The 21,168-nt window shown below is 49.7% G+C and overlaps 1 protein-coding gene across 1 annotated transcript; it reads left to right on the plus strand.

The window, feature by feature from the left end:
• The first annotated feature begins 334 nt into the window (after positions 1-334).
• Positions 335-1,988, plus strand: APLNR (apelin receptor). Its single transcript, XM_019414394.2, has one exon. The coding sequence runs from the start codon at positions 617-619 to the stop codon at positions 1,757-1,759; it is 1,143 nt and encodes a 380-aa protein (XP_019269939.1). The 5' UTR covers positions 335-616; the 3' UTR covers positions 1,760-1,988.
• Positions 1,989-21,168: the final 19,180 nt, after the last annotated feature.

The raw sequence follows: 21,168 nt of genomic DNA on the forward strand, positions 1-21,168 counted from the left end.
GGGGAGGGGAGGGGGTGAGAGTAGGAAGGTGGGGAGGGTTGGGGAGGGGGTGCTCCAAAGGCCAGAGGAAACCAGGGACTAGAGGCTGGGGAGAAGGTGGGTGGTAGCCAGAGGGTGGAGGCGGGGCTTGGGAGGAGAGCAGGCTGCAAACCTCAGATAACATTCTGCCCAGCTCAGCTCGGCAGGGCTCAATTTGGTCCACTTGCCCGGGGACGAGAGGAAAAAAAAAAAAAAAAAAAAAAAAAAAAAAAGTGGGCTGTAACTAACTTAAAGATCTTAAGACTCCCAAGTGAGGGGTGGGTCTGGAGGTGGGTGGGAGGAGGGAGTGACCAGACAAGGAGGAGACAGAGACTCAGGAGGGCGCAAGGAAGCCTCTTAGCTGAGGCTGGGGCCAGGCGAGGAGAGGGCGGAGGGACGTCTGCAGGGGCAGGCACCCTCCAGAATCCGGAGGCAGCTTCTCCTGCTTGCCGGGAAGGGCTCTGGACACCCTCAGCCCCTTCTTGCCTGCCCCCTGAGGCTCGGGCCAGAAGCCCAGGGCGGCCGCCGGGGTCGGGGCCGCAGCCACGGAGCTGGTACCCGCGGGAGCCCCTGCCCCGTCTTCTCTCCGCCGCCCAGCATGGAGGAGGCCGGCGACTTTGACACCTACTACGGGGCAGACAACCAGTCTGAGTGCGAGTACACGGACTGGAAGTCCTCGGGGGCCCTCATCCCCGCCATCTACATGCTGGTCTTCCTCCTGGGCACCACGGGCAACGGCCTGGTGCTCTGGACCGTGTTCCGCAGCAGCCGCGAGAAGAGGCGCTCGGCCGACATCTTCATCGCCAGCCTGGCAGTGGCCGACCTGACTTTCGTGGTGACCCTGCCGCTGTGGGCCACCTACACGTACCGGGACTACGACTGGCCCTTCGGCACCTTTGCTTGCAAGCTCAGCAGCTATCTCGTCTTCGTCAACATGTACGCCAGCGTCTTCTGCCTCACCGGGCTCAGCTTCGACCGCTACCTGGCCATCGTGAGGCCGGTGGCCAACGCTCGGCTGAGGCTGCGGGTCAGCGGCGCCGCGGCCACGGCCGTCCTGTGGGTGCTGGCCGCCCTCCTGGCCGCGCCGGTCATGGTGTTCCGCGCCACCGGGGACCTGGAGAACACCACCAGGGTGCAGTGCTACATGGACTACTCCGTGGTGGCCGCCTCCGGCTCCGAGTGGGCCTGGGAGGTGGGCCTGGGGGTCTCGTCCACCGCCGTGGGCTTCGTGGTGCCCTTCACCGTCATGCTGACCTGCTACTTCTTCATCGCCCAGACCATCGCCGGCCACTTCCGCAAGGAGCGCGTCGAGGGCCTGCGGAAGCGGCGCCGGCTGCTCGGCATCATCGTGGTGCTGGTGGTGACCTTCGCCCTCTGCTGGGTGCCCTACCACCTGGTGAAGACGCTCTACACGCTGGGCGGCCTGCTGCGCTGGCCCTGCGACTTCGACCTCTTCCTCATGAACGTCTTCCCCTACTGCACCTGCGTCAGCTACGTCAACAGCTGCCTCAACCCCTTTCTCTACGCCTTCTTCGACCCCCGCTTCCGCCAGGCCTGCGCCTCGGTGCTCTGCTGGGGCCAGGGCCGCTGCGGGGCTGCGGCCCACAGCGGCAGCGGGGAGAAGTCCGCCAGCTACTCCTCCGGGCACAGCCAGGGGCCCGGCCCCAACTCGGGGAAGGGCGGAGAGCAGATGCTCGAGAAGTCCATCCCCTACAGCCAAGAGACCCTGGTGGTGGACTAGGGCTGCGGTCGGAGGGGAGCCCGGTGCCCTCCGCCTGCCCGGGCCTCTGCCCCCGCTCTCTGAAAGTCAGGTAGCATGATAGCACCTTCTCCCTTGCACTTGGCCCCCTTCCCTGCCGCCCGCCTCCCTGCCCGCTCCTGTGGTCCTTCCTCCTCCAGTCTTGTTCAGATGTGTGCAGTTTAGTGGAGGGAGACGGAGCCCTGCAGACCCCTGCTCAGCCGCTCGGTGTCGGTGCACCAGTCTCTTGACCTCTCTGAGCCTCGGTTTCCCCATTTGTATAAAATGGGGGAAGTCACGCCGGCTCAGCTGACGTGGGTTGCCCCCACCCCTTTTCACGGCTCTCCAGCTTTTTCTTCTCCCTCCTTTCCCCCTAATTTTCTCTCCCCATGTCCCTGTCCCTGCTTCCCCTCTCTCTGCACTTTCCGTTCTGAATCCTCTCCAGCCACCTCTCTCACAGCACACCCCCTCCCTCAATCCCTCCTTCTTCCCCTTTTTACCTCCCGGGTCTGCAGGGCTCCTAAGGGTTAAGAATCCTGAAGCTTGCACACAGGGCCCCTGCTGCAGCTCTATCTGGTTCCCTGAGAGTGCAGGAGGGGGAGAGAGCAGCAGGGACTGGGACTGGAGGGCTGGTGCCAGCCAAGAGTTAACTCCAGGCTCTGCAGCTGGGAGCTCCAGAACTTTCCCCCAAACTGGATCAGTTCACTGTGATTTCGGGCCCTAGGTTATCCCAGAAGGGTGCCTCCCTTCCTGCGTCCCCCTCCCCAATGCCAACAAGATATGCTTTTTACAGATTTCCTCAGACCCTCTCGCTCAGTCTCTTCATGGCAATCGGAAGGCTACCATATTTGATGCAGGGACGGCTCCCTGTTTCATTATATGAGTGGGGGAGGGGTTGGGAGGGGAACATGGAGGAAGAAGGGAGTCTGTATTTAGTCTATATGCTGCTTGGCTTCCCTCTCTGATTCCTCACCCCTCCAGCCTCCTCCAGAGTTGTGAGCTGCAGGTCTTATCCCCGTCTCCCCCCTACACCCTGTCATCCCCAGACAGGAGGCTTTTTTCTTGAGCACTGGTGCTTCTTGGTGCCAAGAGGTGTGTGTGTGTGTGTGCGTGTGTGTGTGTGTGTACATAGATGAAGTCATTTGTCACTTGGGTGAACTACCCCCTACTCTCTACCACACCTCCACTCTTCACACAATATCCTTGGGGGAAGAGGGACATATTGAGGCAATATAGAGTAAAAATGAGTCCACCCCCCACTGGATTTGGGGGCTCTGACGGCTGGTCCGTGCTTAAAGAGAGAAGTCTATGTTACTGCTGGGGCCCCTCTGGGGAGATCTGTCCCCAGGACAGTGGCGCCCAAGACCTGGGGAAACCCAATGTGGTGGGTCCCATTCTTCCTAGTTCCACGAGGGAAGCAGGAGGTGGTAAAGAGCTTCCCGTGGCCCCCTTTCCACACTTCCCCACCCTGCTTCGAGTTTAGCCTTTTCCCAGGTCTGTGGCCCTCTCTCTAAGGAGGCTGCCTTCTTGCCTGGGGTGAAAATAACTGGGTGGGTTTTTTTCTCACCTCACCATCTGGACAGGACCCCTCGGCAGGGCTGAGGGCATGACTTCATGGCACCCGAGAGGCCTCAAGGACAAAATTGATGGTGGGGCCTTTGTGAGCTAGGGGCAGGGGTGTGTATATTCCAGGTTTTGTTCTCAGAGGACTCCGGATGGGATGTGAAGGACGAGATTTGTACCACGGAGGCAGGAAGAGCCCAGCTTGGTGTAAATGGAGAGCTTGACCATCCCTGGGATGGCGCCAGCCCTGGGAGCAGAGGAAGGAGGAGAAAGGAAGAGACTCCTCTCAGCTCAGTCTCCCCCTCACAGGCCAGAATCTTCCCTTCCCAGCCCAGCACTGCCCTCAAAGCATGCTGTCAAGGCTGGAGGAAGCTTCTAGAAGGGAAGCTTCCGAGACTCTCCTCGGTGACCCCAGAGACCTCTTTCCTGGAACTCATCGGTGGCCCCGGACAGAGGGTGGAGGCTACCCCATCCCCTACCAGCCCCTTCTTCTTCATAACGTCTCTGCTACTTTCTGACTTTGTTAGTCACTGAGGTTCATTAAATAAATCTGTTTTGTGTAACTCTTGTGTCCAGAGCTGCTTCTCACACAAGTGTCTTGGGATGGGGAAAGGCCCCCAGTTTGCAAATGTTGCAGTGGGAGGTGGCGTGGGCATGGCTGAGGGGGCACAGGAGGAAAGTAGGAGCTAATGGGAGTCAGGTGGGAAACTAGAAAGGGAGGGGGGGAGGTGGGAAGAGCACGGAGAGATACATGCCAGGGCAGGGCAAGGGTTGGGAGTGAGACCAGGGGAGAGCACAGGAAATAAAGCAGCTCAGTTTTTGGCTCTGAAAAGCTGTGGAGCCAATGGGCCCATACTTTGGAGTGCACACATTCATTCATTCACTCATTCACTCATTCATTGTTCCGTGAGCATGCATTCAATTTAGATCAGAATTTCGGGTGCCTGGTCTCCAAACAGTCACTCCGGATGTTTTCAGATACCCACTCCTGAGCGGCACCTCTGACCTACAGAATCAGGATTTCCTGGACTACCCCTCCAGAGGCTCAAAACTGCTAAAAACTCCTCACATGATTTCTGGAGGAGGCCAGGTTTGGGGATGTCCGCATCCACACAGATTCTCTGGGCAAATTAAGGTGGGCACCAAAGAGCAGAGAGTCAGAGATGGATGGTCACTGATTTGGGGGAGGAAGAGTCTGAAATGCAAACCTTGGGGAGGGGGACTACTCAGTCCAGAGGTGTTCCTCATCTTCCCTGAAGATTTTGGGCACTAACAGCGTCTGCAGATGATGCAAAGGTGGTCACTGCAGCAGGATGGATGGTGACGAGAGAGCCCGCGTCTGCTGTGATTTACCACTGTGTGTGCGAAGCTCTTCCAAATATTATCTCATTTAATCTGAGCCGGGCATTTTTACCTCATTTGGCTGGTAAGGAAGCCAAGACTCGGAGAGATTAGTCAGGTGCCTCGACCAAGGTTGCACAACCAGTACATGGAAGAACGAGACCGGGGAGAGCTGAACCTGACCATTTCCAAAGCCCACGCTCTCAAGCACGAAGTACAAGTGAGGCAGGGCCAGGTGGGCTGGAAGGAAAGTGAGGGCCTCAGCTGTAAGGCGCTGGCACACGTGGGGAGTGCTCACCACATAGGGACTGGTCCGGATGGGGAGGTGAGAGGAAGGGTGGGGGATGTGAGAGAGGGAGAGAGAGAGAGAGAGAGACAGAGAGACAGAGAGACCAAGAGACAGAGGCAGAGAGAGAGTGAAGGGAGAGACAGAGACAGAGCTGTGGAGAAAGAAATAAAGAGAGTGAGGAGGGGGGCGCCTGGGTGGCTCAGTCGGTTGAGCCTCCACCTTTGGCTTAGGTCATGGTCTCCCGGTTTGGGAGTTCAAGCCCCTCATCAGGCTCTGGGCTGACAGCACAGAGCCGGCTTAGGATTCTGTGTCTCCCACTCTCAGCCTCTCCCCCCTCACTTTCTCTGTCTCTCTTTCTCTTAAAAAAAATAAACTCAAAAAAAAATGTTTAGAAAACGAAAACAGTGGGTGAGGAGGGAGAGGGTTGCGGTGGGAAGGAGGAGGGAGCTGGAGGACTGGGTGTCGCTTGTTTTCAGCCTTTGGAACCACACCAGGGAAAAGCTGCAGGAATTTACAACTGCTATGAGCTATTCAGGCTTTTTTTTTTTTTTTTTTTAACAGATGCTGGAAAAAAAAAACAAACCCAAAAACAAAACAACACAACCACCTCACCAACCCTCCAGGGAAATTTGAGATAAGTTATCCAAAAATTGTAAGATTGTAGAACAGTTAATAATTCATTCATCCACACATTTCTTCCTTTCTTTAGTAACTCACTCACTCATCTGGTTATTCATCCAGTCCTTATTTACCATTTTGGTGACAAGCAGCACGGTGGGCACAGGATAAATGGTGAACAGGACTCAGTGGGCTCCAGGCAGATGGAGGCAGCAGCGAGAGGGGTGATGATAATCAGCAAGCTCTAAGGAGGGAGTGTACAAGGTGTTCTGAGTGCTTAATGGAGACGGTGGAAGGAGTCTAGGCAGGGTGTCAGGGCAGACTTTAGAGACAGTGCCTTCCTTGCGAGGGCTGCTCTGGAAGGGAGGAGGGTGAGCGGTTGGTGGGGAAATTCTCCATGTAGTGGAATTATCAGAGAGGAGACAGAGAACAGCCCCTCCAAGAACTGCAAAGCAGCTCATCTACTCACCAGTGCTTTCTGCCATCTACACCAGCTCTGGGAAGGAAGCCAGGCAGAGGCCCAGAGGAAAGCTTGCCCAGGTCTCAGAGCGTGGATGACAGCAGACTGGGGCCGGGGACCACGGTGCAGGTCTCTAGACAACCTGGGGGCCAGGGATTTTTTAGGGGGTGACTTCCTGTTTCCCCCTGCCTGGGAATGAACTGTTTTCTCTTGAAGATATCTGCCAGGGTCTTAGCTTAGACAGAGGCTGGGAGCTTTGGTCCTCTCGTACTGTGCTTGTTGGAGAGAAAGATGCTAAAAGGGGCTGATGGATCCCTTGGGAAGACCACACCTGGAAGCCAGGATGACACAGCATGACCGGAGCTGGATGTGACATCTGCCTTTCTCAGCTGGTTCCACTCTGTCTGAACTCTGGGGAGTTGGAAGCTTGCAGGGCCTGAAGCAGCAGGTGCAGCCCTTGTGAATTATTACCCAAATGCTTACACAGTCCCTGTGAGCAATGTTGGAGAAGATTACAAAGGGGGCTTACAATCAGGTTGACAGTCAAGGAGATTCAGAGACCTTGGGCTGACTACTTATAGTTAGACTGTGAGAGTTTAAGCAATGTTCATTGATTTATTCATTCAACAAGCTTTTGTTCAATGCCTACTATGTTCCTGCTGTCTCAGAAGGTGGGGATGCTAAGAACCTGACACCATCGCTGCCTTCATGGAGCTACATGGAGAGCTTCAACTTCCCATTGAATAGATGGGAAACTAAGGTCTTGGGAGGGAGAGGGATTTATACACAGTCAGACAGTGGGAATACGGCAGAAGTGGGACTAGAACAGGCACTTCCTGCTGTGAGGCAAGAGCTGCCACGTGAATTTTCAGGGGAGACATTCAGTTTTTGGCTCCAGGTTTAGAAAAGAGAGAAAGTCATTTTGGGAGAATATGAAGAGTGAGTGAAGAGGGTCAGAGCAATGATGGACTGCCAGCTGGGCAGGGGGTGGGCACAAAGTCACTTGAAGATGATTATCCATAGTTCTGTCACTACATCTTTTGCTTTAGACTTACAGAAAAAATTGCTGATTTAATACAGAGAGTTCCCATCTATTCCACATCGAGTGTCCTTTATTATTAACATCTTACATTAGCATGACCCATTTGTCTCCATTAATGACCCAGTATTGATACATGACTATTAACTAAGTCTATATTGTATTCAGACTTCTTCACTTTTTACCTAGTGTCCTTTTTCTGTCCCAGGATCCCATCCAGGATACCTCATTACGTTTAGCTATCATGTCTCCTGAAGCTCCTCTTGGCTGTGACAGTTTCTCAGACTTTGTTTTTGATCACCCTGGTAGTTTTGAGGCATACTGGTCTGGTAGTTTGCTCCATGTACTTTTTAAACAAATATATTCTTATTTCCGTATACCAGGCACATGCCAGGTGATAAAGATAGAGCAAAAAATAATGTACAAGGGATTCCTGCTCTGTTGGAGTTCAACAGTGAATAATAAATAGCATCATTGCAGGGGACACAGAGGATGCTGTGGAGACACATCCATCTTCTGGTGTGCACCGGAGTGATCACAGGCAGGGCTGATGCACTGGCCTAAGTCGCAGGTCCATCATTGTCTCCCACCTGCAAAGCCACCCTAGGACTCATTTTCTTGCCTGAATAACTAGAAATCTGGTGCCATGAGACAATATTTGTGTTCAATGGACACGTTGCCCATGTTGTTTCACGCTTTATTATTTAGCCATGTGGCGCATCTCTTTCTACACAAGGCTGCCTCCTGTGTGGACAGAGGATAATCAGAAATGGATTTCCCAAACTTGCTTGAACTACCTTACTTGGCCAGCACACTATTTCTCCTCCACTTCGTGTCCCCCCAGCACTGGGATTTGGCCCCACTATAATAGCTCTGTGTGCTGGTCTGCCTCCTCTGTTGTATGGGCAGCTGCTCTAAGGAAGGGTCTATGTTTACACATCTTTGTATGCCCAGTGCCTGGAATGTGGCAGGCGCTTAAAGGGTATTTGTTTAAGTGATCGAATACGTGGATAAAGAATGGGCAGGAGGAAAGGTGAGAAAAACTGATTTTGCTTAATAAGGTGATTGCTTTTAAAAGTGCCCAGAAAGATGAAGTAAAGGCTGGTGCCTGAAGAGATGAACTGGGATTGACGACCGCTAAGATTCTTAACCACTGACTCAAGTAAACCAAATAGCATGGTCCTCTTAGAGCTATTGCTTGGGACCCATAGAGCCAAAATCCAGGACTAGTTGGACCATGTTCCAGGGGGCACTTCTAATAGTTTTGTAAGTAGGACCCTTCAAGTTACAGCACTGAAACACCTTGTTCAGTGTTTGTGATGGAAACTGTGTCTTCAAGTTTCTTTGGCTGGATGATGCTGTGCAAGGCTGGTTGGCTTCCTGGGGAAGTTATCAGTGAGCCAAGTGGAGCCGACACTGAGTCAAACAGTTTCTGGGAATCTATGCCTGGACATCCCTGTTCATGGAGGAAGGACTCATAATGGTGGGGATGTACCAGTTGAATGAACAATCACCTCTTGGACTTCCCCCCCTCTATAAAAATACTCAGGACAAACTTCTCTTCCGGTCCCTGAGAAAATCTGGGCCAGACTTAAGAGCATCAGAGAAGATTTGGCAGATTTTCTTCTGGGTCTGGAATATGTCCATAAGTTTGAGAAGTTTTCCTGTATGATGGGGATGAAGTGGCCTCTGGTGACAAGAGTGACCCAAGGCTTCACTCTAAGTGGGCTGGGTCTGGCATCTTTGGCAAAGAAAGGACTTTAGTAGCAGGGACAACAGTGACCCAGAGTTTGGGAACTGTCATTCCAAGGTTCCAGGATTGAAGAGCATGGATATAACCCTTGCCTTAGGAAAAAGGATGCACCAACATGGTAGTTAATTGGTTTCCGGGATGAGACCTGGAAGCCCTTGAGTATCCGTGGGATCCAGCTGGTTGCAAGCTCTGTATTGGGGGTGCTGTTAGGCTGTCAGGCCCCTGGAAGGTGGTGGTTATTTGATGTACTACTAATAAGCTATTTTTATGTTTGGGAAAAGCAACACAGCAATTACCAAAGGAGTGGCTAAAGATAGATGCCTTAAGCTGGAGAAGGAAATGGTTTCCACTCTGATTGTGTCAGGAGACCAGTCAGCCCAGACTGCCGGCATGGAAGTCACAGCATAATTGAGCTGGAAAAGAGTGTTCTTACCTTCACTAGTGAAGGAAGTGAGGCCTTCCTAATATCATTGCTAAGTGGTGGCTGACTTGGTTGGCTTACTTCTCTTGATTCTCAGACCTGCTTGCTTTTCATGTCACCAAGTTGTCTCCTTTCTACATTGTGATGGCTTTGGAAGGGATACTTATCAGAGTAGACAGGCAATCGAATGCAGCACTGACATGTCCACCTTGTGTTAGTGATGACTTAACTTGTTTTCTTCAAAACCATGATTGTGTCTCTGCTATCCATTCTGTTAAGAACACAGTTAGACAAGTAAAGTTTGAATCCCAATTCTTCTCTTATTTATGTCATCAAGACCAGTGCTTCTTAAACTTTAGTGTGCAGAAGAATCACTGGGGGATGTTGTTAAAATACAGATTCTGGTGGCGCCTGGGTGGCTCAGTCGGTTGAGCATCCGACTTCGGCTCAGGTCACGATCTCAGGGTCCAAGAGTTCGAGCCCCGCATTGGGCTCTGGGCTGATGGCTCAGAGCCTGGAGCCTGCTTCCAGTTCTGTGTCTCCCTCTTTCTCTGCCTCTGCCCTGTTCATGCTCTGTCTCTCTCTGTCTCAAAAATAAATAAAAAACGTTAAAAAAATTAAAAAAAAATGAAATACAGATTCTGGGGGTGCCTGAGTGGCTCAATTGGTTAAGCCTCTAACTCCTGATTTCAGCTCAGGTCAATGATCTCATGGTTTGTGGGATTGAGCCCCAATTTGGGCTCTGTGCTGGTGGGGTGGAGCCTGCTTGGGCTGCTCTCTCTCCCTCTCTCTCTGTCCCTTGTCTGCTCTCTCTCTTTCTCTCTCAAAGTAAGTTAAAAAAACCAGAACAAATAAACAAACAAAACAAGTTCTGATTCAGTAGTTTAGGGTGTGTCCCAAGAAACTTGTTTCTGAAAGACCTCTGACAGTGGTGGATGCTATTAGTCCAAGGAACAAACTCAGAGGAACAAAGATCTGGAGCACAGTACTCATCAATGGATCGTTTTCCTATCTGTAAAATGGGGTAATAAAAGTAGTTATCCCATAGGACTATTTTGATGGTTCCATGGGGTACTGTCTGCAAGGGTCTTGCGTGGTCTCTGGCACATAAGAGGCGATCAATATGAATTTAACCCATTCAGGCTGCTATACCAAAAATATCATAAACTTGGTGGCCTATAAGCAACGAACATTTATTTCTGAAGGCTGGAAAATCCCATATCATGACCCTGGCAGATCTGATGTCTGGTGAGAACCTACTTCCTCGTTGACAGCCATTTTCTCACTGTCCTTACATGGTGGCAAGGGAGCTCTCTGGGGTCTCTTTATAAGGGCACTAATCTCATTTATTAAGGTTCCACCCTCATGATTAATCATTTCCCAAAGGCCTCACCTCCAAACACCATCACATTGGGGGTTAGATTTCAACACGTGAATTTTGGGGGGAAACATTCAGTTTGTGGCAAATAGGTTTTAATTTTCTTCCATTTTCCCTTTTCACCTTTCCTATTACAAAAAACAAGTCACTTGATGACCTTTCCACTACAGAAGGCTTGGAGGATCTTTGCACTGTAAAAGAGCCTAAGGAAGAAGGGGGTGTTCAACTCCAAGACTGTGGTTATCAGTAATTCTTCTTGTATTTAAAATATTTTTATCTTGGTGGTAACAACAAAATAAAACTACAGACTTTTGACAGAAGTTTGCATATAAAATTAATCTGGTCAGAAGTTTGTTGGAAAAGAAAGATTAAAAATAATATACTGCACATATATTTTTGCATTCAAAATTCACAATCTCGATAGTCTTTTAAGTCAGTGTGAGCCCCAGCTTCTCTGTATGGGAATGTAAAAAGGGCCTTATATAATGCCACACCAGTGGTCCGGGGACACAGTTGTGTTCTCAGTGCTGTCCTGGAAAGCCATCCCCTGTCCCCCAGGCCTGAACATCAACTTCCCCACCTGTAACTTGAGGAGACTGAATGAGATCAAGGCAGATGTCCCCTTCCCATTGTAGTGGATGGTCTTTCTTGCTTGATTATGGCTCTAGCCAGCACTCTGGACATTTGGAGCAGCAAATGTGGTTTTGGATTATCACCTTTAAGAACTGACATTCAAGGATTTAAGAATTGCTAATGGCGAGATCTCAAACATTAGAATTGAAGATGGGCCTTGAAGGATGACTAGGATTTTGGCAACTTGAATGGGGAATGGGATTGGTAGGAAGATATCCAGACTGACTGGACAGTGTGAGCAGAGGCAAGAGGGCAGGGAAGAAGGCATGAGACATTTGAGGAAAAGGTCTAGCCAGCTTGTGTGTAGGGCATACATAGAAGGGAGTGTGAGAGTTATTCATTCAACAAGTATTTACTGAACACTTACTGTATGCCAGTCACTGCTAAGCACTCTGATTACAGTGGAGGATGAGATAGGCATGGTCTTTCCTCTTGGAAAGTTATCATTTTTGGGGGGGAAGATAGACAATAAACAGGTGCATAAGCAAATATATTAAATGGTGGATTACAAAAAAAATGCTGTGAAGGAAATAACATTTCAAATAGAAAATGATGTTGAGGATAATTTCAGACAGGGTGCTTAGGAAGGAAGGCCTTCTTGGAGAGTGACCTTTTCAGTTGACACCTGACAGATGAGAGTGAGCCCACCATGCCAAGGGCTGGCTGAGAGAGTTCTGGATGTGGAGAGCAGCAGGTGCAGACACTCTGAAGCAGGAAAGGTCTCAGTAGGTTCTCGGAACCACTGTCAGGGCCTTTGGAAGACTAGTGAGCAGGGGGCCAGGGAGAGGGTGGCATGAGACAGTGTTAGACAGGCAGGGGCCAGCTCATGCAGGGCTTTGAAGGCCATGGTGAAGAGTATGACTTTATTCTAAGTGCAATGAGAAACCATCAGAAATATGACATCCAGTTTGGATAAAATTACCTTTCAGGCTGCTGCATAGAGAATGAATTGAAGGGGAGCAAGAGGGGAAACAGAGAGATTAGTTAAGAAACCACTTCAGAGGCCAAGATGAGAGATGATGGTGGGTTGCATGAGGGTGGGGTCCAATGAGACTGAGAAGGGAGACACATTTGAGCCATATTTTGGATGCAGGATGAATAGGACTTCTGATGGCCTGGATGTGGGTGAGGGGATGGGGAGAGGAGAGATAGAGAGAGAAAGAGGCAGGGAGGGAGAGGGAAAGGAAGAGAGAGAGGGAGAGAGGGAGGGAGGGAGGGGGAGAGAGAGAGGAAAGGAGGGAGAGAGCTTGAGAGAGAGAGAGAGGGAGAGAGAGAACGAGTGTTATCGTAAGTTTCTGACTTGAGTAACTTGGAAGAGGGTGGAACCAGTTCCTGAGATAGAGAAGGTAGGAGAAAGAATAGTTTAGTGCTTAGTGTGTGTGTGTGTGTGTGAGAGAGAGAGAGAGAGAGAGAGAGAGAGAGTCAAGATTTCTGCTTTCGCCATGTCATACCTGAGATGTTCATAAGATTTCCAAGTGAAGATGTCAAGAAGGCAGTGTGACATGTAAATCTGGAGCTCTGAGGAGATGTCAGGCTGGTGATAAGATCTGAGCATGGTAGCAATGGAACAATGAAGAAAGCTGCTGAGAGGTCAGATAGGGGGAGACCAGAACATTGTCTTCTGGACTTGGTGACATGGAGGCCAATGGAGACAGGGACCGGTCACGGTGGGTTGTGTTGGTATAAAGAGAGGATGGAGGTGGGGCATTGGAGAATGCTTACAGAAACCACACTTTTCAAAAACTTTGTTGGGAAGAGGATCAGAGAAATGGACGGTAGCTAGAAGAGGAGGCGGGACGAAGAGAAGACCTCTAAACAATCGGGGCTGCGGGGCCATGTTTGTGTGCTGACAAAGATCTGAGAGAAACCACAACTATGAATGAGAGCAAGAGTAAGACATAAAGAGGATGGTTCTTCCACAGAGAGGGGATGATCAGAGGAGAAAAGCTTTCAAGAAGATCAGAGAGGGTGTGAGCTTGAATACGTGGGAAAGGACCAGTCCGATAAGAAGAAAGAACATTCCTTCGGCACATTGGGAAGGAGGCAAGGAGCCAGTAAGTTGCTGGGTTTTGGTGGCAGGAAGGTGAGGGAATCCTGGTTTGTGACTTCATTTTTCAGTGAATTGTAAGTTGAGGCCATCAGCTGTGCCTCATGAGGTAGGGAAGAGTATATAAAGTTTTGAGGGCATAGGGATGCCTGGGTGGCTCAGCTGATTGAGTATCCAACTTTGGCTCAGGTCATGGTCTCTCAGTTCACGAGTTTGAGCCCCATACTGGGCTCATTGCTGTTGGTGTGGAGCCTGATTCTGTTCCTCTGTCCCCTTATCTCTCTGCCGCTCCCTTACTTGTGCTCTCTCTCTCTCTCTGTCTCTCTCTCTCTCCCCCTCTCTCCCTCATAGAAATAAATAAACACTAAAAATAACAAAATAAAGTTTTGGGGGCATAAAGTATTATCTTGGGCAATACAAAAATCAAAATTCCCAGTACATCTCTGATTCTCCCCTTTGAAATTTGGGCCCATGAGTTTAAAGCAAAATCCCTTAGCCAGGCTGTGTGATTTTCCTTGACAACACTTCGCTGCTGTGGTTTCAGGCAAAGAGGACGTACTCAAGCAGGCGTTGGAGTTTTGCAAGGTGACTGTGCCAGAGGAAAGAGGTGCAAGGGTGTCTGGGTTGTTTGCAAAGGAGTGGTTATCAAGAGGGACGATGGCATTTAATTTATGTAAGAAAGGAGGCAAAGAGGGGAGGCAGTTGCCAGCTGGTGGACCGTGGGATCAATGGGTTGGTGGTCAGGATACTGAGACAAGAAAAGTTGGGGGGCACCGGGGTGGCTCAGTCGGTTAAGTGTCCACCTCTGGATTTTGGCTCAGGTCATGATCTCACAATTTGTGAGAGCAGGCTCTTTGCTCTCAGAGCTGCCAGGGAAAATCACACAGCTCAAGTCCGTGATGAAGGAAGGGTGATGACCAAGGAGCGTAGCATGACCTCAGCGAGGAGGAGGGCACAATGGAAGGAGAGCCATAGGTAGCCTCTATGATACTTTTGTGCAAATTAGGAAAACAAAGTTCCACCTCCAGGGAAGGAGCCCCGCCCCGGGACTCACCACTTTGGGAGTGTAGACTGTGTTTTACTTACTCCTCAGGTGGACATCCTTGGCCAGGACATACCTCACTTGTCCGATCTGTACAGCCATGCCCTGCCGCCCTGGTTGAATAACCTAGGCATGAAAGGAATCAGCTTCCTGCAGGAGAGATGTCCTGACAGAGGCAATGTGGAGCAAAGGTCAACCTCTCATTTTGCAGACAGGGACACTGAGGGCCAGAGAAGGGAAAGAACTCAAACACACAGGAGGTTGGTGGCAGAATTGGAGCAAAACTCTGTTTTCCTGACTCTCAGCACCACCCTACCATGGGAGTGATGTTTTAGCAAACACTCCAAATTGCAAATTCAAAAACATGTTGTCCCTCAAAGTTGCTTCTGTGGGAGGTGACAGACTTCTTTCTAGTGATGCTGCCATTGTTCCAACCATTTCTGGAAACTCCGTCAGAAAAATGATCTTCAGAGCCAGCTTCTGAGTCACAACGACAGCCCACTGTACTGTAGAGCCTTCTTTAATACAAGGCGTGGACCTTTTCCTTTGCTGGTGCTGGGTCTGAGACCCCAAGACGCAGCCTGGAAATATGGCCTCTCTTCACTTTATTTCAATACATACTTTTTGTGCACTCAGTATGTTCCAGGCCTGTGAGATCCCCATCTAAGACAGCGTGTGTGTTGGGGAGGGGTGTCAGATATTGCTGTGAGGTATGTTCAGTCCAAACAGGTTTTGTTTTGCAAGGCTGGTATGCATGGGGTTTACATCCTTCTGGCATCTTCAATGCAAACAACAGAACCTCCTCCAGCTATTTATGCAGAAAATGAATTTAATAGAGGAGATATGTTAGGTGGTTTGCAGAATCTCTGGAGAATTAGGCTTCACGAAGGAGCCTTCCTTGAATTATTTGGTTCTAAGGGGGAGTGCACACTGCGTGCACCATGAAGTTCTGTGTGGGACCAGCACAACAATTCCACCACTGCTGACTCCCCGACCTCTCTGCTTTCCTGCTGTTCCCCCCATGTCAGCCAGAAGAGATGTTCCATGCAACTCCCGGGTCCCTAGGTTGTTCTCCAAAACAAATTCTCTCTTGCACGTGCAAGATTGGTGGAGCCCAGGCCTCCTGCTGACAGAAGCTGCAAAGGAGGGGGGTATGGAGAAAGTGGAATCAGCCTCCAATTTGGGAGGCGGTGCTCAGATTATGGGAAGACCCTTAGACATAGGGAGTTTGTGCAAAAGAACAGTGAGTGTTGCAGACGTGACAAAGGTTGCCTACTAGGCCTTCCTTGGGCTATGATGCTTAGAATTTGGCCCATCTCCACAGAGAGTGATCACCAGCTCAGAGATGCCAGTATAACTAGACTCCGTGTGCTAAAAATTTAGAGTTTCCTTTCGTAGTTAGAAACTGAAAGTTGTTTCTCCAAGCCCTGCAAATGGGTGGTTGTCAAGGTCAAATCCTCCTGCCAGCAAACCTGTGTTCATGGAGAGAGCCGAGACAGTCCGCCTGGAAATGCTATTCCTTGGTGATCCAGAATTCCTTCTCTCTAAGTCTCTAGAATAAAAAGGACGACCCAGCAGCTCCCTGTTTTCCCCTGTCTTTTCCATGCTGTGAAAGATGCATCTGACAGGCCTCTATGGAGTGCTTACCAGGTACTGGGCTTGAGCCTGGGTCGAGGAGGCTAGGACTTATTCAGAGATGAGTAAGATATAGACTCTGTTTCCAGGAAACACAGTCTAGTGTTGGAGACAGACAGGCTTAAGCTTAACTGTGTGTCACTGGGGTACAGGGAGTGGAGAAAGGGGCCTTGGGGTCTCTGAATCTTGAGGCTGTGTCTTGGGACTTGTAAACTTGTTTTCCCATCTGCAAAGTGGAGATAATGACTCAGCTCATGTGGTTGCTTGAAGGAGTCAACAGTATAAAGTGTGTGGAGTAGCCAGCGCTTAGCACATAGTAGGCACTCAGAAAGTATGGTTTTCCCAGTGCCTCCAGACCCCTCTTTCCCTCCTTTCAGTAGGAAGTGTGATGGGGTCATAGAGAAGGTGGGGGTAATTCTTGATGGATTTGGGCTGGGCTCCTGACGATGACAAGGTTCTTTAGGCAGAGGGTGAGGAAGATGCTTTGGGCCCTGGAAGCGGCGTGATCAAAGCCATGGAACGCTGTGTTTGGGGAATGGTGGACTGAACATCTGGCTGGAGGTGTGAGTGGGAGGGCAGACTGACTGGAGGGAGGTTAGGGGCTCTGTGAGTTACGCGGGGGGTCTGGATGTTCTCCTGTAAGCCTGGGTGGTCAGTGAAGGACTTTAAGGCAAAAGACCATTCCCAGAAGGCCAGAGCAGCTGCTCTTTGGCTGGTGAAAATCTCTCTCTTTTATTTACCCTTGCTCTGGACGTTGGGAGTTCTTCACATCTCTGCTTTGAGATAAGGTTGGAGGAAGAGGACTGTTTCTTGGCCCCCATTCAGCCTGGGGATGCGTGTGGTTGGATGACTTGGAGAGTGTCTTAACACCATGACTCTTTCAAATGAGAACGATAATACTGCTATTTGGTGAACATCTACACTCTCAATGCAATGTTAAGTATTTTGCAGCACTAATCCCACATCCTTTAACTTTGTAAAGGCAGATACTGTCATTTCTGTTTTGCAGAAGGGGAAACCGAAGCTAGAAATGTTAGGCAATTTGCTTAACGTCATGTCGCCAATATATAGCCCTGCTAGGGTTCAGAGCTGTGTTTGTCCAGCTGTAAAATCTGAGGTGGTTTCACCACACCATGCTCCCGAGTGCTGCTAGGTTATTTCTAATTGGCATGAAAACTCGTGACATGAAAACTCCGTGTCTGTATACGTCTGCATGTCTTTACCTCTCTACTTGTATCCATACTCATATCTATTTCTTATTTCTCTCTCTACCTATCTATCTAACAAAATGGCAGGAATTTACCAGTTCAATTTCTCTTTCCTTCTCTTCCCCAAATCTCTGGGAATTCAGGTACACTCCCTTTTCTGGATGGGGAAACTGAAATGTGGTCAACTTTTGCCATCAAAGATGTCCTAGAGTGAGGGTGTCCTGCCCGCCACCTCAGCCGTGGGCAGACCCAGAACTGGTTCCACAAGAAGAAAGTTTGGGGAGCAACTTACATGGTGTGGTAGATTCCCTGGACTTTGGTCTCTCCCTGCAGATCCTGCCAATCTCTTGGCAATGCTGGAAAACCTTTTATTCAAGTCATTTGTGGTGTGGTGAAATGGATACGCCTCACAGAGACCTGAGTCCAAATATCAGCTCTGTCTTCACTAGCTACTGAGGTCTTGGGTGAGTTATGAATGTCCTGAGCCTCATGTGTCTAGATGTCAGCCTTGGGGAATGGTTAGTGTACCTCTTACAGGCTGCTGTAAGGATAAAACAAGATTCCTGTAAAATTCTGGGCACACAAATGCTTATCTGGTGTCTTCTTTAAATTTTTCTGGCCTGAGGTGGAAGTGTATTCAGTCACATTTGATGGTCATTTTGAATAATTATCCCCAGTCTCATCTTTGAAAAGACAGAATGGAATTAGATTGTAAGGCTGGTTGGCATTGGCAGGGAAGAGGTAGAAGAAGGGACGAAAGAACAAAGAAAGGGCATAAGCAGAGTTCAGTACCTTTATAATTTATTCAGGATCCAAGCCAGATATGCCAGAGAAGGCAAAGGCAGTAGCAGATGGGCCTGGGGGAGCCCCTTTGATGCAGACTGTGTCCGTAAAAGGTTGGATGAAATCTTCATCAAGCCATAAATACGTTTTGGGCTCCAAACACAACCTTTCCTTAAAGGGAAAAATGCTCTTGAGTGGGAAGGTGATTTTATTTGGGTTTCCCTGGGGTGGGCAGCACAGAAGACTCCTGGCAGGAAGCAGCCTTGGTGGCTCCTGGCCAGGCCGGTGGAGACCTCTGGCCTTCCCTCTGGTCCTCAGGAACTTCTGCTTCCCCAGGAGGGGGGAGGTGGCAGGGAGGAGGGGAAGGCACAGGGAGGACCATTTGGAAAAAAGGAGATTTCCGGAAAACAACGGGCTGTTAGGGAACGAGGTGAGTGGGATGACCCCAACTGATTGTTAGCCTTAAGGGAATCCTTGGTCCTTTTGGTTGCTGTTACGTGTTTCTCTTGTTTGCTTGTGACCCTTCGTTCTTGAGCATATCTTGGAGTCACTGAGTGATAAAGGATCACTGGGCTCGTCTCTCCATTTTGCTTTAGGTAATAAAGGTCCAGAAAGGGGAAGCGAGTTCCCAGAGCCAGCTGGACTCTGCACCACCCTTTCCCTGCTCTACTGTGCTATTTTGTGATCTAATTACTCTAGAATTGGATGGGTTGATATTAACAATAGCAGCAGCTGAAGTTCATTGAACACTCTTGAGGTAGACATTGCCTGAGCTGGAAGAGTATTTGATGGGATTTAGCTCATTTAATCCTGGGAGGTGAGGGTGTTCTTGTGACCAGTTCCATTTGCCAGATAAGGAAACTGAGTTTCAGAAGATTGGAATAGCCTGCCAAATGTGAAGTGATAGCTGGCAAGGGGTAGGTGGGATTTAAGTCCGGGTGGATGGGATCCAGGGCTGAGATTTTCTCCGCCACAGTGCGCTGCTGCTGGTTGGCATCCACTGTCTTTTATTCACCCCCTTGTCTTCTGCAAGGCTTGGTATGTAGAGGTCAGATTACTCAGTAAATTGTTTCTATGTAAGTGATGATGACATTTTTTCCTCATTTTACATTTCTGCTGGGTCTTGGTGCAGAGACTACACATTAGGTACTCAAGATTGATTAGCTCAAAATTAATTTTCATGAGTAAGAAGGGACTGCTTTACAGAGACAAGGCATTAATGGGCACGTATGAGATCTGTTGTCTCCTTGAGATAAAAAATATGGCAAGAGAGTGCTTAGTTAATGTTATTTCACATTTATCCGGCACAGTGAAGAGAAGTAACATGAATTGAACACACTGTGCTGAGCGCTTTAGAATGTGTTATGTCAACATCATTGGGACAGTCTTGGGGGAGGGTGCTCTATTGTTATTTACAGATGAAATTTAGAGTTACACTAACTTTCCTAACGCAACACTGACAATTCAAGAGTAAGGTGAGGGACCTAGAAGAGTCAGAACCCTAAGTCCACTATGCCAAGCAACCCTCCAGGTGTTGGGAAAATCATCTAAATGGAAGGAGGACCAGGCTGGCATTCCATTCTGCCTGCTCATGTGAGACCTGGGCAGAGGAAGGGGAGGGGGGGCATTTATTTTTTCCTCTGAAGAGTGGGGAGTTAATCCAGGCTAGAGGTGGGGAATGAACTCAGCAGTGACTTTGGATGGGCCCAACAAATGGCATGAATCAAGGATCTTGGGCCAATGGGCCAATGGGTATGAACACTAACCACTCCCGTGTGCTCAGAAATATTTGGATTCCCAAGCAGACTGTGCTGAATGAGAACTAATTCCTAGGTAACCTCATTTACAAAAAAATTAAGCCGAAACAACCGAACTGTCCACCAGACTTCTGGACGGCCTTGTAGGGGCTGATGAGAACAATCTGGGCTCTTGTTACCTATTTCTCTTGTTACCTATTTGAATATTGCTAACACTTGGGGACCTTCCCCAACGTGAGTTCACTCCCTAGGATCTGGATCTCCAAGCTGGGACCCCTCAAAATGGGAAATGAAGTGTTTCTCTTCTGTGCTCATTTATCACTTCCCCACTATTTTTTGTCCTTGTAGGCAGGATTGATGGCTTTTGCTGGGGTGGCACGGGAAAGCCTGTGGATCTGCAGTGTCTGACATCACAGGCCTTTAAAACACCAAGAAGCAAGTTTCCAGTCTGTGAGCCGTAAGGCCAGGAGGCTTGGGGGGTCTTGGTGGGGGTGCTGGGGGATCCTGAGAGTGTGGCAGCAGCTCCAGGAAGTCCCCAGAAGGGTTTTAACAGGTTAGGAATGAACAATGTCATTCACTTATGGGGGGGGTGTGTTTTCTTAGTGGACTGAGCCCAGCTGTACTGGTGAGGGTGGGGCTGGTGAGCAGGTTTGTGTGTGTATTTGAGAGTCTGTATATGTGTGTGTTTGTGTGACTGTATTATGTATGTGTGTGGTTGTGTTTGTGTGTGTCTGAGCATAGGTATTACGCACGTGTGTATGTGTATGAGTGTGTAGTGTGAGTGTGTGAGTGTGTGTTCCTTTAGCGGTGCTAGCCTGGGCTTGGACTTAACCCAGCAAAGCCCCTTTGAAGTGGAAAGCAGAAAGCAAGCTTAGTCCCTCCTTCCTCCCAGACCAGAGCTTGTGTGGCTGCATGGTGGGGAAGGCATTTATAGCCTATTTTGTCACTTTCACACCGTCTCCTATGTCCCAAATGGTGGCACCAACAGTATTTTTGTGAGGGACCCCTGGCTGCTAGGTCTCTCTGGTTTCCATGGAAACCATACAGCCCACTTGAAGGCGGTTGGAGGGAGGAGGGGCTAAGCAGGGTGGGAGGCTCCCTCTCCGGACAAAGGGGAGGGACAAAGGCTGGGGGAAGGGGAGCAGGGGTGTCGCTAAGGACGATTTATTGTCCTTGTCTTATGGCTTTCCAAATTGCACACAGGATAATGGAAGAGAAAGATGAACGGGACTGTGAGCTGTGTCCAGGAGCCTGAGCAAGGAGCCAAGAGTGGGACAAAGGGACTGGAAGAAGAGCCCTGTCCCCACCCCACTGGACATTCAAGTCTTTCAGTATCTAACTCCACCAGAGCTGTCCACTTTCCTTGATTTCCTCCCTGACAGTCCCTCAGAACAAGTGTTGGCCTTGCTACTGTCCATGCTGCCGGGGCAGTGACCTTGTCTTAT

Source organism: Panthera pardus, unplaced genomic scaffold (genome assembly GCF_024362965.1).
Source record: "Panthera pardus isolate Hobbes unplaced genomic scaffold, ASM2436296v1 HiC_scaffold_12, whole genome shotgun sequence".
NCBI lineage: Eukaryota > Metazoa > Chordata > Mammalia > Carnivora > Felidae > Panthera > Panthera pardus.

Bases quoted from the DNA above. Each gene is read 5' to 3' on its own strand.
- APLNR (XM_019414394.2), top strand. From the start codon at position 617: ATGGAGGAGGCCGGCGACTTTGACACCTACTACGGGGCAGACAACCAG.